General features: G+C 45.9%; 1 protein-coding gene across 1 annotated transcript in view; it reads right to left on the minus strand.

Moving 5' to 3' along the window:
• The window catches only part of Letm1 (leucine zipper and EF-hand containing transmembrane protein 1), a 41,098-nt gene extending 25,572 nt beyond the window's left edge, over positions 1-15,526 (minus strand). The window contains exons 1-3 of the mRNA XM_040746902.1: positions 15,269-15,526; positions 10,251-10,311; positions 1,324-1,774 (exon numbers count right to left, since the gene is read on the minus strand). Coding sequence (XP_040602836.1) covers positions 1,324-1,774; positions 10,251-10,311; positions 15,269-15,347 — 591 coding nt within the window. The 5' untranslated portion in view covers positions 15,348-15,526. The remainder of the gene's footprint in view (positions 1-1,323; positions 1,775-10,250; positions 10,312-15,268) is intronic.
• Between the last annotated feature and the right edge of the window lie 3,460 nt (positions 15,527-18,986).

The raw sequence follows: 18,986 nt of genomic DNA on the forward strand, positions 1-18,986 counted from the left end.
TCTGCCTGCCTCTGCCTCCCAAGTGCTGCACTACCATGCTTGGCCTCAATCTCTCTTTAAAAAAAAATATTTAAAAAATTTATTTATGTGCATGAATGCTTTGCTTGCATGTATATTTTTGCCTGGTGCACAAAGAGGTCAAATGAGTGTGTCTAAAATCTTGGAATTAGAGTTAGAGATGGTTGTGAGCCACCATGTGGTGCTGGAACTGAACTCAGGTCCTCTCTCTGCAAGAGCAGTAGGTGTTCTAAACCACTGAGTCATCTCTCAAGCCCCATGGTTCCAATTTCTTTTTCTTTTAATTTTTTTATTTCATGCTCATTGATGTTTTGCCTACAGCTGTGTGATGATGTCAAATGTCCTGGAACTGGAGTTACAGACCGATGTGAGCTGCCATGTGGGTGCTGGGAATTGACCCTAAGTTCTCTGGAAGAGCAGCCAGTGATCTTCACTGCTGACCCATCTCTCCAGCGCCAGTCTCAATTTCTTTAACAACTGTACTGTCCTTAGCTCCGACTTTTTTTTTTTTTTTTTTTTTTTTTGGTTTTATGAGACAGGGTTTCTCTGTATTGTTTTGGAGGCTGTCCTGGAACTAGCTCTTGTAGACCAGGCTGGTCTCAAACTCACAGAGATCCACCTGCCTCTGCCTCCCGAGTGCTGGGATTAAAGGTGTGCGCCACCACCGCCCGGCCAGCTCCGACTTTTACTGGCTTTTCTGGCCTAACTGCAAGTTCTTCAAATCTTTCTACTCAGCTTTTGCTCCTGATCCTCATTATGAACCTGGGTAAAAGGGCCATTTTCAGTGTGTGCCTATCATGCCTCACGTGTCAGGGACTAACCTCAGGTGGCCAAGCTGGAGTGACCAGTGCCTTTAACAGATGAGCCAATCTTGTAGGCCTCTGATCTTATTTTTGTCTTGAAATGTCCTCTGCCAGATTAGTCTGTCACCTTTAAACTCAGACTCTGTGTACAGTCTTCAGCGCAGTAAGTGCTTTTAACGACTGAGCCATCTCTCCAGCCCCAGGAAGGGCCTTTTCAGAGCTTAAGGACAGAAGAATTACATTCAATGCTCACAGAGCCAAAGAAGTAACTTTAAGAGACTTCCCCCCAAGGGACACAGTGTCTATGAAGTAGAAACAGAAACACTGAGACCAAGGACAAGGCGGCAGGAAACCACCCAGGGAGAAAACAACATGTCAGTATTCACATTATAATTCACTGGTAGTATGAGATAGGTTCATGTTTCTATAAACTTTTTCTGACATTTTATCAAAAGGAGTAGAAAATAACCTGTGTAGAAGAAGAGCATGGTGTGTCCCATACCTGCCTGCGCTCCCGGCGAGTCAGTGTGTGACCATTGAGGATGCGCCACAGCATGCGGGCAGCTATCTTGGTGTCGATCCAGAGCAGGCGGAAGCCATGGTAATAGTGCCTCAGCTCGTCCAGTACCTTCTGCCCCAGGGACTTCTTCACCACCACCTGAGCTGGAGGGCTGTACACAGGGCCACCCTCCTCCAGCTTCTTATTTTTGTCCTTTAAGGACTTAAGGGACTTCTCGATCATAGAGTCTTCTCCCAGGGAAGGTGACGAGTGCCAGCTGCGCACAGGAAGGTACTGAGGTCCTGTGACAAGCAATCTTGCAGAGGCAGGTGTCCATGTTGCCCTTGCAATGGTGCCCTGGCACTCAGGCCTCTGAGTCCAACAGCTGAGGGGCTCACCTTTGAAGCAGAGGTACACAGGGTTGGCTGGAATACAACAGCGAGATAGAACTTTCCTTGAAAAGGGAAAAACAGAAAAGCAGCAATGAGAAATTCCTACCTATCTGATCACTCAATACCAAATTCCATGGTGGATCAAATTATGTATCCCATTTACTTCCTTGGAGAAGCCTTCAGGAGGACTTACACATGAGGCTAGGATGGTATGTGGCCTTGTTGGACCTCACATGAGTGTGAGCCTCACTGACCTAACTCATAAGCCCCCAAAGACACACAACAGTGGGTAGACACGCACACACAGAAGACACACAACAGTGGACACGCACACACAGAAGACACACAATAGTAGACATGCACACACAGAAGACACATAACAGTGGACACGCACACACACAGAAGACACATAACAGTGGACACGCACACACAGAAGACACACAATAGTAGACATGCACACACAGAAGACACATAACAGTGGACACGCGCACACACACAGAAGACACATAACAGTGGACACGCACACACAGAAGACACACAATAGTAGACACGCACACACACAGAAGACACACAACAGTGGACATGCACACACAGAAGACACACAACAGTGAGTATACACCCACACAACAGAAGACACACAATAGTAGACACGCACACACAGAAGACACACAACAGTAGACACGCACACACACAGAAGACACACAACAGTGGACACGCACACACAGAAGACACACAACAGTGGACATGCACACACAGAAGACACACAACAGTGGACACGCACACACACAGAAGACACACAACAGTGACTAGACACGCACACACAGAAGACACACAACAGTGGACACGCACACACACAGAAGACACACAACAGTGACTAGACACGCACACACAGAAGACACACAACAGTGGACTTGCGCACACACACAGAAGACACACAACAGTGGACACGCACACACACAGAAGACACACAACAGTAAGTAGATATGCACGCACACAGCAGTGGACACGCACACACACAGAAGACACACAACAGTGACTAGACACGCACACACAGAAGAAGCTTGAGTGGACCCAATCCAACCCCTGTTACCTGATGTAGTTAGTGATATTCATGACTTTGGGATTTGAGGGTATGGGGTCCAGGAGTCAAGAGTGTCCAGTTTGGATAGTCTCTCTCAACAAATGACTCCTGGTTGACAGAAGGCACTGGAACAAAAGGGGAAGCCCAAAGGAGAGTCCAGGGTCCTTTCTCTTATCTGGCTCTAGCATGAGTCCCCCACCTCTGTGCACTTCCCTTTAGTGTACTCTTTGAGGCATGGACCTACTAAACACCAGACACAGAGAAATGAGAGGCACATATGTCATTAGGCCTACACCTCTTCACCAGAATGAAGGCTCCATAATAGCCCTAAAATGACTGAGGCCACAACCAGAGCTGTTAGCTAAAAAATCTTAGACTTCTTTGTCCACACTGGATCAGGCTCTCAGGACAGCCTGGTACCTAAGTAGAGCTCACTTACAAAGTAACCATAAAGAGAAGACCAATTGCAGTGGGGACCATGCCTAACCTAGAGCTGAGAGTTTGTACTGAGCTTACCATCTGATCATGAAGAACTGAGCTGTACAGTCCTCCTTCAGGTTTATAATGTACATTAGAAACCTCTCCCTACTAGTCATTTACAAGCCAACCTCTAGGTGGCCACAAATTCCAAATCCACTCTAAAGGCCTGCTGTGGGTGCTTAAAACCACTTTGTCTTGCCTCTAGCCCTTGGCTAGATGTCAGCACGAGGGCTGGAACTCTATAATAATCTGTTCAAACTCAAAATCTGCAGCTCTGAGCTGATGAGATGGATCAGTGGATAAAGCTGCCTGCTGTCAAGCCCGATGACTTGAGTTAGAGCCCTGTCAGCCACACTGGTAATAAAAAAACAACTCCTGAAATTGTCCTGACTACTATATTGGTGTTATGATATGTACCTCTGCCCCTATACACAAAAAAATAAATTAAAATAGAAGCTTAAGAAAGCCCTGTGTAGTGGTGAACATCTTTAATCCAAGCATTTGGGAAGCAGAAAAAGAATGCAGATCTCTCAATTTGAGACCACCATGAGCTACAGAGCAAGATAATGAGTCAGTATTTGCTAGTCAGTACTACATAGTACGACCCTGTCTCAAGCAACAATACTGCCCCCCCCACACTGGTCTACTTGTTGCAATTGTAGTGACCTCATAATGTGACCTCTCTGTGCTTCAGGAGCTTCCTTTGTAATCTCATGTTGAAATGCACCTATCAGGAATGGAGCCAATAGTGACTGCCCTGTCAAAGCAATGGGAAGCCAGGTATGACTCTCCAGAGCCTCAATGCTTCATAGGTGAACTCATATAAGACTAGTGATCCACACGGTCTTGGCTCACAGTGTGTAGTGTGCAGTGATAGCTGGTACAGAGCACTATAAGCCCACAAAGAATCAGGGCATGGGACTCCAAGGCTCTAGCTGCTAGGCTCAGCTCTGGTGCTATCACTGCTTACAGCATTCTCCAAACTCCAAATCTATCCTCTGTCACAGATCACAAGCTCACACTGACCTTTCATTAAGCAGTGATATCAGAGAAGAGTGCTATGAACATGTCTGTGGACCAGTGAAAACAGTGAGATGGTGTGTCTGTGAGTATGTATGCCAGCCAACCCTCTTCATCTATCTCCCTCGGGCTCTTGTAAAATGCTGTCAATCTCTTTCCAATCCATACTACCACACCTCTGATTTTCTTGGCTCTGAAACCTTGGAGTTGTGAAGAGGCCTTTGATCCATTCTGTCCTGAACCATAAGGAACAAGACAGCACAACCAGATTCAGAGTACCATTCAACTGCTTACCAGCAGAGGGATGCAGGCCCTACTTTCTGCCTTCTTACCTTGGCCTCACCTTAAAGTACAGAAGACAGTTCTGCATATGGAACAAGTGTATCACCAGGCTTAAACATCCATTTCCCATCCTCACTGAGGAAGGGCATGGCTTCCACAGAAGGTTTGACGCCTGCAGGCCAAGGACAGCCAAAAGACCACGACAAAGACACAGACAAAGATGAAGCAGCCAACACAGTAATCTAGGTAAGGGCTGAGCCAAGGTCTTCCTTTTCTTTTCTTTTTCTTAAAGATTTATTTATTTATTATGAATACAACATCCTGTCTCCATGTATGTCTACACATCAGAAGAGGGCACCAGATCTCATTTCGGATGGTTGTGAGCCACCATGTGGTTGCTGGGAATTGAATTCAGGACCTCTGGAAGAGCAATCAGTGCTCTTAACCTCTGAGCCATCTCTCCAGCCTGGTCTCCCTTTTCTTAACTCATCAAAGAGTTTGTTGTTGTTGGGGGAGGGTGAGGTACAAGGGCCTCATAGGTCAGAGGACAATTTGTAGGAGTCCATTCTTCCCTTCCATCTTGTGGATCTCTGGGATCAAACTCAGGTCAACAGGCGTAGTGTCAGAGGCCTTTACCCACTGAGCTATTATCACTGATATCAGAGACATTACTAACCATTGTTACTAACAACTTACATTTAATGTTTTGCCATTTTCAAATAGTGGAAAAAAATTTTTTGGCAGTGCTAAGAGTAGAACCCAGGGCCAAGTGCTGACCAATAAGCTACAACCCTGCCCAAATATATAACATTCATTTTTAATTTTTTTTTGTTTGTTTTTTTGAGACAGGGTTTCTCTGTATTGTTTTGGAGGCTGTCCTGGAACTTGCTCTGTAGACCAGGCTGGTCTCAACTCACAGAAATCTGCCTGCCTCTGCCTCCAGAGTGCTGGGATAAAAGGCAATTTTTTTTGGTTTTTCAAGACAGGGTTTTTCTGTGTAGCATTGGAGTCTATTTGGAACTAGCTCCGTAGACCAGGTTGGCCTCGAACTCACAGAGATCCACCTACTTCTGCCTCCCAAGTGTTGGGACTAAAGGTGTGGCCCAGCTATCTAACATTCTTAAATTTTCCACAAACACAGAACTAATCTTGGTGCTGCTGGTACTCACCAGCACTAACCAAAGGGCCAGACTATGATCCTAGCTTCCACCACCCTATATCCTGACTTCCTCTTGTTTTTCTCTTTCCTCTTCTGAGAAAATCACCTACAAAATGGAGTGAAACAGCACCAACTAAACACAATATTTCAACAAGAAACATACTGCTAAGCCGGGCAGTGGTGGCCCACACCTTTAATCCCAGCACTCGGGAGGCAGAGGCAGGTGGATCTCTGTGAGTTCGAGACCAGCCTGGTCTATAAGAGCTAGTTCCAGGACAGCCTCCAAAGTCACAGAGAAACCCTGTCTCAAAAAACAAAAACAAACAAACAAACAAAAAGAAACACACTGCTAGAGCTGGCAAGATGGTTCAGTGGGTAAGGGTGCCAACCTTAGTTTAATCCCTAGCATTCACATGGTAGGAGAGTACTGACTTCCACAGTTTATCCTCTGATCTCTATAAGCATACACTTGCCAGGATGGTTGACAAGCATACAGCACCCATCTACCTGCATTATGAAACCAGGAATCTTAACAAGGGTGATCATCTATATAAGGTCCTGAGCCTATGTCCTGCCAAGTTGAATGTCTGGCCTTCAAGTTTGGAGCAGGAAGACTAAGTAGTACCTTACAAAAGAAAAGTGTCTATGAGCCTTACCATATCAGCTACATATTCTTAGCTATCGGACAGGCCGGAACAGGAATGGGATAGGAATGGGATACATGGACCAACAGAAATACACACATACACAAGATGGGGTGTGAAGGGGAGATCTCATGTACCTGCAGCACCGACCACGCTCAGTTGGGTGTGGTCACAGGTGCGTGGGAGAAGCCAGAGATAAAGGGGAGGAAGATAGGGGAGCTTGCTCTCTTGGATTCCGGTTGAGGTTTGGAGACTAGAACGCTGAGCTCAGTTCTCAGCTTCTCATGTAAGTGACCTCTCTGTCTCTAATAAAGTATCTTTTGACCCCCCCCCTTTCTTGGTATCATCATTTACCATTTACAGGGGTGGACACACCTCTTCAGCTGTCAGTGTTTATAATTCTCATCAATATTACACAAATGTCAGAAGTATGCCTGTAGGCCACTCCCAAGAGGACAACTCCCTTAGTGTACCCCAGAGCCTCCAACCATAGGTTGCTCCTAGAAGGCATGAAGCAAGCTAGTAGCCAAAGGAGCGGTCTTGTCAGGAAGGACACCAACCAGGGAAGTCATCCTATTCTTCAGGAAAGTGCTGTCAAGGAAGCAAGTCATTCTCAGCAGAAAGGAAGAACAACAGAGCAGTAGCCTTCAAAATCGAGAGAAGTTCCAGAAGTGCAGACACTCTCTACTTAGAGACCTGTGGTTATACCACATTAGACCATATTTGCTTCCTGGCTGAGGAACTAGACAACACAAGAAGGAAAATAAAGTGTAGTAGAATACTCAGTACCTATCCTGGTCTACAGAGTGAGCTCCAGGACAGCCAGGGCTATACAGAAAAACCTGTTTCTGGGAAAAGGGGGAAAAAAAAGGTGCAACTCTTGGGACTGTGGATGTACTTGTTGAGTATTCATCTAGCAAACCCAAGACTTTAGGTTCTACTCCCAACTCTACAAAACAAAACAAAAAGCTGCTAATCTCAAGTGGTTTGATAATTTGATGGTGTTTCTGTCACAACTCCACAAGGGTTGTTTTAGACTATGAGAACTGACAAGTTCATCTAGGACACTGAAAATCTCAGTGGAGTAAGGGTGGGAAACTGGTCCCTATATGAGTGCCACCTAGAGAACGTAGAAAGGAAAATGGCATATGTTGGGTCCCAGTGTTTGCTACATATATTGCCCTGAAGTAAGGATTAACATCTAGGCCAATTCAGCCATAAATCACAGTCCCTACAACTCACACCTTCATGGCCTTATAGGGAAGCAGGCCTCTACAGAGCACCCCACTAATCTTCATTTGGTGTTGGTTTTTTAAAACCAGAGACTCTACATCAAATCCCATTCTAATTCCTCCTGAGCTCCAAGAGCAGGGCCTATTGGGCCTCAACAGCTCACCAGCATACTTCAGGAAGAGAGAAAGAAGGTAAACTGGGGTGTGGTGTCTCACGCCCTTAATCCCAGCACTCGGGAGGCAGAGGCAGGTGGATCTCTGTGAGTTCGAGACCAGTTTAATCTACAGAGTGAGTTCCATGACAGCCAGAGCTGTTACACAGAGAAATCCTGTTTCAAAAAAAATGAAACACGGCCGGGCGTTGTTGACGCATGCCTTTAATCCCAGCACTCGGGAGGCAGAGGCAGGTGGATCTCTGTGAGTTCGAGGCCAGCCTGGTCTACAGAGTGAGTTCCAGGACAGCCTCCAAAACAATACAGAGAAACCCTGTCTCGAAACACCAAAAAAAAAAAAAAAAAAAAAAAAAAAAAAGAAACAGACACACACTATAAAAGAGTGAAAGAAGCTCTGTACACAGACTTTAATGCCATTGCTGGCACAAAGAAGATTCCATGACAAAGAGAAATCTAATGAGCATCTCACCCAACAGGCACATGGTGTCAGACCACGCACAAGGCCTCATTCAGTCAGCTGTTTGGGGATCTGACCAAACGATGGGTATGCTGCAGCCATCCAGCCCCAGAAATGCTGTTGTGTCCTGTTTATCCCAGCATTTGACAAGGCATCGAGCCCAATGTGCTTTAACAGAAACCAAGTCTTCACAAATGACTTGTCTTTACTTCAGGGAATTAAATGTTACAAGAAGCACCGCTGGTTACGTTTCAGAGCTGAGTAATTAGTTAACAGCTTTAAGTAGACACAAAACCCTCCAGAAATGAGAAACTGAAAAGGCAGGAAGTGCACAGAAGATAACACTGGTTTCCTGCTCTCCCAGAGGAAGTGACAGGGACATGGAAGAGGAAGAAGATGAACCCCCTTTCAGTGATCTGAGTTGACAGCCATGGGTATCTCGTGGCCCTGTCCTTAAGTTAAGACAGGGCTGAGGTAGAAACTTGGGGTGCAGGACATAGTACAAGAAAAACAGCAACCCTGGGGCAAGTCCAAAAGCCTCATCTGAGATGCTGCCACCATCACAGGCACTGCCACCTTGTAGGCTTTAGGTACCAAAGGGAATGGCTAAATACACCTTACGCACTATGCGAGGTCAGGGGCATACTGTGGGCATCCCTGAGGCAGATACCTGTTGTGGAATAATCTTTTTGTACACTGTGAAGATGTGTCACTTGTTGGGCAGTGGTGGCGCACGCCTTTAGTCCCAGCACTCGGGAGGCAGAGGCAGGTGGATCTCTGTGAGGCCAGGCTGGACCGATAGCCTCCAAAACAATACAGAGAAACCCTGTCTCGTAAAAAAACCAAAAAAAAAAAAAAAAAAAAAAGATGTGTCACTCAGATTGGTTTAGTAAAGAACTGAATGGCCAATAGCTAGGCAGGATTTTCAGGGCAGAGAAGATGCTGGGAAGAAGACAGGAGATGCTAGAGCAAGCAGCATGGACATTCCAAAGTAAAGGTAACAAAGCCACACACACACACACACAGATTAAAAGATATGGGCTAAGCCGGGTGGTGGTGGCGCACGCCTTTAATCCCAGCACTCGGGAGGCAGAGGCAGGTGGATCTCTGTGAGTTCGAGGCCAGCCTGGACTACAGAGCGAGTTCCAGGACAGCCTCCAAAGCCACAGAGAAACCCTGTCTCGAAAAACCAAAAAAAAAAAAAAAGATATGGGCTAATTTAAGTTATAAGAGCTAGTTAGAAGCAAGCCTAAACTATTGGCTAAGCTTTCATAATTAGTAAGTCTCCATGTCATGATTTGGAAGCCGGCTGGTGGGACAGAGAAAGACTAGCTACAGGTACTCTTGAAAGACCATGATAAGGTATTCAAGGGAGGGTCTGCCTTGTCATGGACAGATCCCAACACTCCTAATACTGCCACAACAGCTGAAAAGAATTAGGCAAGGTTCTACAGAAAGCCATTAAAGAGGACAGCTGTGTGAACATGGGAAGACTAGTCATAAAAGGTAGACAGAACTATAGTGATAACAACTATACCAAAACTAGATATATAAGTAAAAATGTCAGGCTGGGCATGTTGGAGCACACGTGTAATTCCACTAACTAGAAGGATAAGCAATAGGGTCATCAAAAATTCAAGGCCAGTCTGAGCTACATATCCTATATATGGAGAACCTGTCTCACAAGAGCTACATATCCTATATATGGAGAACCTGTCTCACAAAACAAAAACCAAAACTCAAATTAACCAGACAAAAACAACCACCAAAATGGAAGTATACCAAAATGCCAGCAGTATACATAACTGGGTATTAGGATTATGGGTATTTATTCTCTCAGAATTCACCAACATTATATGGCTATAGCCATTAAAGTAAACAGATGAAGATTTAAAAGAAACAGAAACAAGGGATAAAGAAGAAGCTGTCAGTTCCCGGGAAAGTGAAAATCCAGGTGAACACCCTCAAGCAGACATGCACAGTGACACATTCAGTGATGGGCTTACTTACTCATGGCTTATCAACCCCAAGGTCCTGGTACAACTGAGACAAGCTCGATCTCTCAGACTACCTACGACAGAAATAAAGACAAGTAAGCAAACAAGTGTCAACCAGGCATTTTTGAAGGTCTGAATGGAACCCCTACCAGTAAGTTTCTGGAGAACTGCTGTACATGCTGGAGGGTGTCAGAGCATGGTGGAAACTGGGTCTCAGGCTAAGCCCCAGAGAAGGAGCACTGGAGGCCTGTGGGCTTCTCCCAATGTGGGACCCATCCCAATGAGCTATAGTTGGTGAAGGTGGGCAGGGGAAGGGCACGCTGATTCCTAGCAAACAGCCAGCCCTACAGACCAAACAATTCCAAGGGACAAGAAATACTGGGAAAACGAATGCCAAGCCCCTACAGGGCCGGCAAGATGGCAAGCACTTGCCACTAAGACCTGAGTTTAATCCCAGGGCCCTCATGATAGGAGAAATAACTCCCAGTAAGTTGCCTTGTGACCTCCATAAGCATGCTGTGGCACACACACACAATAAATGTAATTAAATAAAAAATTTATTGATTTATTGTTTTGTCTTTTGAAGCAGAGTTTCTTTGTGTAGCCCAGCTGTCCTGGAACTGGCTCTGCAGATCTGCCTGCTTCTGTCTTCCGAGTGCTGGCATAAGATGTGTGTCATCACTGCCTAGCAAAACAAATTAGTAAAAGAAGCCATGTATGGGGCTGGGGAGATGGCTCAGAGGTTAAGAGCACTGACTGCTCTTCCAAGAGGTCCTGAGTTCAATTCCCAGCAACCACATGGTGGCTCACAACCATCCATAATGAGATCTTGTGCCCTCTTCTGATGTGTAGTCGTACATGGAGGCAGGATGTTGTAGTCATAATAAATAAATAAATCTTTTTAAAAAAAAAAGAAGCCATGTATGGAAAAATAGTAGTGATGAGCAATAGAACACACTTAGGATGTGTTCCCTAATCCACTCTAATTCTTCTAACACATTGAGAGTTCATTCATACCACTGTTGTGTGAAGCAGGAAGAACAGGCTCTCTACACAGTGGGAACCAGAAGCACCATTCTCAGCAGGGCCAGGTGGCCCATGCAGAGGTCAGGCAATAGCAAGGGCCAGCAAGACAGTAGGCCAGTCCCCCAAGCAGTGGGAGTAGCAGTAGCTGCATCCATTTACCATTTTATGTCAGGAGGGACCTCTTCTGATTCTATGGGGAAAGAGGTCACATTTAGTGTCTGGTAGAACCTGGAAAATTCTAGTTCCTTCGACACTATTCACAATTCATAACAAAGATATTGGCTACATTGTTTTTATAAAGTCATCTGTTTTTAAATTTTATTTTTGCATTTATTTATTGTATGTGCACCCATTCAGAGGTCAGAGACAACTTGTAAGCTTTGTTTCTTTCCTTCAACCATGTGGGTCCTGGGGTTGGAACTCAGGCCAGAAAACAAGAACCTGAGCCATCTAGCTGGCCTTCGGCTACTTTCTTACAGCAACAACTGTTACATTTTAAGCACAGACCAGGCCACCCAAACCTTTCCAGACTGCTTAATCCAAAGAGGCCCAGAACTTCCCTTCTGTCTCTTCCAATCCTACTTCTATAGGATTTGGCTCAGAAACACTCCTTTGGACCCAGAAGACAGCCTGGGCAGATCTTACTCTGTTGTTTCCACTCTACCAGCTCCCTTCCTGGGTTCTCCCCCAAATAACATCGGCGGGCTGCTCCTGCTCCACTGTTAAAGTCATTCAGGGTGATAGGCTCACAGGTCCATATTCCATTACAGCTACCTAGGCTGCCTGCATTTCTGCTGTCTGTAAATTTGGGGTTTGGTCAAGAGATAGCCCAGCAGTTAAAAGCACTTGCTTCTCTTGCAGAAGACTTGAGTTCAGTTCCTAATACTCATATTGGCTGGCTCATAATTGCCTGTAACTCCAGTTCTATGGGTTCTTCAAGTCTCCATGGGCACCTGCACCCATATAGTATGCATACCCATACAGACACACATAAAAATTTAAAATCTAGAATAAAAGTTCTTTTTTAAATTTTATGTGCATTGGTATTATGCCTGCATATATGTGAAAGTGTCAGATCTTGGAGGTATAGACAGCTGTGAGCTGCCATGTGGGTGTTGGGAAACTGAACCCAGGTTCTCTGGAAAAGTAGTCAGTGCTCTTAACCACTGAGCCATCTCTCAAGACCCTCTTGGTTTTTATAATTTACCAGAACAACTCACAGAACCCAGCACAAGGCCGGGCGTTGGTGGCGCACGCCTTTAATCCCAGCACTCGGGAGGCAGAGGCAGGCGGATCTCTGCGAGTTCGAGGCCAGGCTGGACCGACAGCCTCCAAAACAGAGAAACCCTGTCTCGTAAAACCAAAAAAAAAAAAAAAAAGAACCCAGCACAGTGTTCTAGTCATTGTCACAGTTTACCACAAAGGATACAATTGAGTAGCTGGAGGAGACATGGACGTGACCAGGAGAGTCCTGAGCAACCCAGGGTCTTTCTGTGGTATTCTTTCCTCTGGCCCACGGCCACTCTACATTCTCCACCTCTAATCTCATTACAGTAGGCCTCTCCTCATCTGCCTAGGCCTACTCGCCACTTCCCTTCAGTAACAAATTCAGCCCGGTACCTTTAATCCCAGAACTCACAGGCAAAGGCAGTGGCAATCAGATCTCTGAGTTTGAGACCAGCCTGGTCTACAGAGTGAATTCCAGGGCAGCAAAGGACTACTTAGAGAAACCCTGTCTCAGGAGACAAAAAAAAAAAAAAAAAAAAAAAAAAAGAGGAACAAATTCATTGCTGTCTATTACTCCAAAAGCTTTAGGAGTTCAGTGTCAGGAATGGGGTAAAGACCAAATGTCTTTCCGTGTTTCACCTGGTCTCAGGAGACTTTTCTAGCTTTCCGGGCGATGTCCTCCCTGACCTTCATGAAAAGCCTCCAGGTCTGGTGCACCTTGCAGCTGTCAACAGCTGCTTGTCCCACTCCAATCCAGTCTCCTTTTGTTTTCCTGAGCCTTGACACAATTTCACCAGGGACTGGATGCTTCTTTTTCACACACTCTAGGATCTGCTAGCCCCACTTCTACACCAAGTGACTTCTTCTCACAGAGATCAGCATAGAAAGGCACAGGGTAACCTGCTGCCTGCAGATCAAGATGGAGAACTCTCAGCTATCTCTCCAGCACCATGTCTGCCTGCATGCTGGCATGTCCTGTCACGATGACAATGGACTAAACCTCTGAAACTGTAAGAAAAGAAAAGAAAAACAAAAGGAAGGAAGGAAAGAAACTCCAAGTAGAAACCTGACAAACACACTTCAGTCAGGGAACCAGGTCAACATCAACAATGATGAGTTTACCTTAACTGCAGAGCCTTGGCAGCATGTGATGAGAAAGGCACTTAGTATCTGTGTCCTTCCCCCCAGAACTCATCAGCAAAACACCAAGAGACATCCTACAACACACCTGATCTAAGCACTCATAAAATGTCAAGGTCAGCCGGGCGCTGGTGGTGCACACCTTTAAAACCAGCACTCAGGAGGCAGAAGCAGGCAGATCTCTGTGAGTCTGAGGCCAGCCTGGTCTACAAGAGTGAGTTCCAGGACAGGCTCCAAAAGCCACAGAGAAACCTGTCTTGAAAAACAAAACAAAACAAACAAACAAGGTCATGGAAATCAAAGAAAACCTGATAAACGGTTACAATTTGAAGACTCACAAGGACTAATGTAATGTGGTGTCTCAGAAGAAACAGAAAGAGTATGTCACACAAAAGCACAGAATAAGGTAGGTATTCAAAAATAAAGAGAAAGCCAGGCAGTGGTAGCGATGCCTTTAATCCCAGCACTGGGGAGACAGAGGCAAACAGATCTCTGTGAGTTCAAGGCCAGACTGGTCTACAGAGTGAATAGCAGGACAGCCTCCAAAGCTACACAGAGAAACCCTGTCTCAAAAAACAAAAACAAACAACAACAACAAAAAGTAAAGAGGATTTTGGTGCAATTTTGGCTTCAATTTATTCACTATGACTAAAAACTTAGGATGTTCATCCTATTGCCTCTGCCAGTACATCATTCCAGTGAGTGATACTACCCAGTCCTGCCCTGTTGGTTTCATAGCTAACCAGCTTACTAACCCACTGTCAGGGAAGCAGTATTTTTGTCCAAAGGGCACTTATTAACTACAGAAAACAACCTTATGCCTAGAATAATAAGAACACACACACACACACACACAAATACTAGCTAATTTTTAAGTCACAGAAATAAGAAAGCAAAGTGCTTTACAGCATCCTGAACAAGTTAACAGATAGACTGCTCTTATGACAGAGGCAGCTTGAAAAACCGCACCAAACCCACGTATACTTTGCTATCTTCCCACTGATCATAACTGGTTTTGTTGCTGTTGTTTTTTTTTTTATTGTGTGTAGCCCGGCCTAAAATTCGAAATACAGACCAGGCTTGCCCAGAACTCAGAGATCCGCCTGCCTCTTCCTCCTGAGTGCTGGGCGTGTACCACCACACCTCGCTCCCAATACTGTTAAGGTGTCGAGAACTATGCTTCTGAGAGTAAACCCAAAAGTCTTAGGTCCAACTCTCAAAGATCAAGTTTCATCCTTAACGTAACTTACAAACAGGACACATACAAGTTTCCTTAGAAAACATAGTCAGCGGCCACCCCACCCCAGGGAGCGGTCCCCTGTGCTGGTATCACCCAAAACCCAATCTCCTTGTGCCGGAGTTCCGGCTTCCAGGTCTGAGCTGGCCAAAGGGCACGCCTGGGTTCGGTTCATCGTCAAGGGGAGCGCCAGGGCAGCCACAGCCCTAAGGAACTTTCCCGACGCCTCCGTCGGTAGCGGTGACCTGCAGCGACCGGAGCAACTAAGGTCACAGCGAAGCTGCCCAGCCCGGGCGGCATGGAGCCTCCGGATGCTTGTCATCACCACGCTGCCTCGGGGCATGGGGTGGGTGAGTGTCCCGCGCCACCCACAACAGGTCTGGTGCTAGGCGGCCGCTTACCCTGCGGGGAGGTGGCGCGGGGCGGCGCGAGGCCGGCAGGGCCCCGGCCGCGGCAGCTCCTGAGCAAGATGGATGCCATGCGCCCGCCGCGGCGGCGTCCTACGGCGGCCTCCGCTTCCTGGGCGGCTCTTCGCCGTCCCGGCGCCTGGGCCCGGCCCGTGCGGTCGGTTGACGACGGCGGTTATCTTCCGCAGCCGGCGCTCAGCTCAAGGACCCAGTACCGGCAGCGGCCATATCCCGGCACAGACGTGCGGAGGCGCGGGGCGGGGCTGGCCGGGCCGGCGCCGCTCCCATTGGCCCCGAGGCACCCGCCGGCTAGGTGAGGGGAGAGCCTGCGCCACAGACTACCAATCCCAGTGTGCATCGGGCGGCTAGCTCACCGACTAGCAGTCCCAGCCTGCACCCTGGTGGCTTTCCTCCCCGGACTACAAGCGTTCGCCTAGGCTCCTCCTTGAGGGATGAGCTGCGTGTGGTTTCTCGCTGAGCTCAGGACTTCCTGCAGTTAGTCTTGCATGTTTGCAGCACCAACCTTCGAAGTTTGCTCTGCGGGCGCTTTGGCGGCATTAGAACCTTGCAACTAAGCCTTATACTAGGCGCAGCAAATGGCTCAGGGGACTTTGACGAAGGGTAGGTTGGAAGCAGAACTCCCTGTCCGAGAACAGGGCGACAGGCTCCGCGAAGAAGGCTGTGCTAGCTGGTCCTAGCTCCCTAGTTCGAGGCCAGGCCAGCACTCCTACTCCATAGGTCACCCCTGTGGTAACTCACATCTACCCCTGCCCACTCCAGAAAGATCTGACAGCATCCTTTTCCTCAAAAGTGTGACCGGAATGGTAGGCTGTGGGTTTGTGGAGACCTAAGACTCTTCAGTGGAACACTGATCTGCAAGCCATCCCTGGAGCACTAGACCTTTCCTTGAGACTTTCCTACATCCCACTACTGGGCTTTGGTTCTCTGAGGAATGCTTTTCCCATTCTTGCTCTGTTCCTGTGGTATGACCTCAGCATAGTAGGTGAGGATCCTCAGTATGAACTTAATGGATTTGTTCTCTGGATGTTAGCAAGTCCTAATTCCAGCTGGCCTCTGGTAAGGATGCTTGACTAGTATCCCAGCACAGCCCATTGGGAAGGAGTAATCTACACAGTTACATTTCTGAAGCAGAAAAAGCTGAATGGCCAATAGCTAGGCAGGAGATGTAGGCAGGATTTCTGGGGAGAGAAAAGAAAGGGAATCTAGGCACACAGGAGACACTAGGAGACTCAGAACGGAAACAGAAGGTGCAAGATGGAAGAGAGGTGTAACAAGTCGTTCTCTTTTCCACCAGCCAGCCTAAATAATGATACAGAGACTTATTAATTATGACTGCTTGGCCTATAGCTTAGGCTTGTTTCTAACTGGGCCTTGTAACTTAAATTAACCAGTTTCTATGGATCTATGTTTGGCCTTGTGGCTTTTTACCTTTCTTTCATTCTGTATGTCCTAATACCTCTGTGTTTCATTTGGCATCTCCCTGAGTGCCTAGATTCATCCTGAGTTCCTCACCTTTTCCTGGAAGTCCGGCCTATCTCTTCTGCCCAGCTACTGGCCATTTATCTTCTTCTTATACCAATCATAGCAATATATTTTTATGTAGCATATAAATATTCCACAATAGAGAGGTAATGCCATGTGATAGAACATAGTTTACTGTAAATGAGCTAATTGAAGTTATAAGAGCTAGTTAGGAACAAACCTAGGCCAAACTTTCATAATTAATGTCTCTGTGTCATGTCATTTGTGAGCTGGCAGTCCAAAGAAAAATCCAACTATATATGACATCCAATGTGGGGACACATATTTCCACATAAGACCTGGAAAAGCTTTAAAAAAAAAAAGGTTTCAAACGCACAAACGCAGAGCCAAACACAGCTTCTTAGTCCTCCATTCTCTCCTGTGGGCTGCGGTGTACAGAGCCATGCAGCAGGTTTAAGGCTTGGTTCATGTGGTCAGAAAAGGCTTCAAGTCCACAGTAAAGCAGCCCAAACTGAGAAAATGGGTATAAACAGACATAGAAAAAACATTTTAAAAATAATAAAGGGAAGTCTTTAAAGAAAGAGCTGGCAGTGGTGGCCCATGCCTTTAATCCCAGTGCTTGGGAGGCAGAGGCAGGCAGATCTCTGTGAATTCAAAGCCAGCCTGGTCTACAGAGTGAGTTCCAGGACAACCATTGCTGCACAGTGAAACCCTGTCTTGAGAAAACAAGAAATAAAATAAAGAGTAAGGTAATATAAAAAGAATAAGTCATGTAAGGATGGGAAATACAAAGGGCACCTGGATCCCGTAGGGTGATTTTGAATTTTTTAAAATGCTAATGAACAAAAAGCAATAGCTTCTGAGAGACATTGAACTATGACAACCACTAAATTAAATCAACCTATACACTTTAAGAATGGAAGTCAGAAAATACATTGTGTTGGGGGAGAGATTTTTCCATAGGAAATGAAAGCTGTGGATTCCTTCGAAATTAATGAAGATCAGATGGTCAGAGAGTTCAAGTTTATTCTTCTTCCTGAAGGCCAAATAACATCATGTTTGACTTAGAACATGACTATTAGGTGTTTTGAGTATTAAGGAGGCAATTGTGTTTGTTCCTTGTATCATGGTAAGGAAGTCTTTTGTCCTCCCCTTTTGCTTGGGTTATATAAAGGCTATGAGTAATAAACTTGGGGCGTCTGCAGTATTCACTGAGAGCCCTCCCGACTCTGTCTTCTGTCTTTTGTCTCTTTCTTTCTCAATCCTCACTCCCCTTTTCAGGCGTGTTTGACAGGTTGCCTGGTTCCGATGGGAGACCTGAAAATCCTGGCTACAGACATAAAGGAAAAAAACCCAAGAAAGACTACGAGACAGGTGATGTATATGCTGATTCCTCGACATGGGAGCACCTCTGAGACTGAATGAGACGTGATAAATCTTGTTGGCTACAGAGTCCTCATGACTTATTATTACATGCCATCCTTTCATGTGACATGGATAGAGGTTTGGCAATACAGACTTATAAAGTTAACTGATGCCTTTTACCTGCTCATACATAAAACAAAAAAATCATCTTTAGCTGACTTGTGTACACCACACATTCCATACATGTGTTACTACATATATATAATATATATACATATATGCTACCTTGAAAAAAAGGACCAGACACCTGTTGTGAAATAGAATATTTCTTTAACTAAGTAAAGAAGTTTTGTATTTGTTTGTGTTGCAGAATAATTGTTTAATGATGTAAAGATGTGTTGCTGCTTTCCTTGTCCACTTAAGGCACCTGATTGAAATAATAAAAAGCTGAACAGCCAGTAGTTAGGCACAGGAGGGATAGACAGGGCTGGCAGGCAGAGAGAAAAGTGGAGCCCACCAGCCTGCCAGCTGGGGGCCAGTCAGACAGACTTGAAGGAAACAGGAAAGCAGGATGGGCAGGGTGTAGATGAGGTAAACGAGCCTCAGGGCAGCACCTAGATGAATAGAATGGGTTGACTTAAGTTTAAAAAGAACTAGCTAAGGGTTAGAGAGATGGCTCAAAGGATAAGAGCACACCTGCTCTTCCAAAGGTTCTGAGTTCAATTCCCAGCAACCACATGGTGGCTCTCAACCATCTGTAATGAGATCTGGTGCCCTCTTCTGGCCTGTGGGCATACAAACATATGCTGTATACATAATAAATAAATAAATGTTTAAAAAAAAA

The sequence above is a fragment of the Mesocricetus auratus genome, unplaced genomic scaffold, assembly GCF_017639785.1.
Source record: "Mesocricetus auratus isolate SY011 unplaced genomic scaffold, BCM_Maur_2.0 Super-Scaffold_100006, whole genome shotgun sequence".
NCBI classification, from domain to species: Eukaryota; Metazoa; Chordata; class Mammalia; order Rodentia; family Cricetidae; genus Mesocricetus; species Mesocricetus auratus.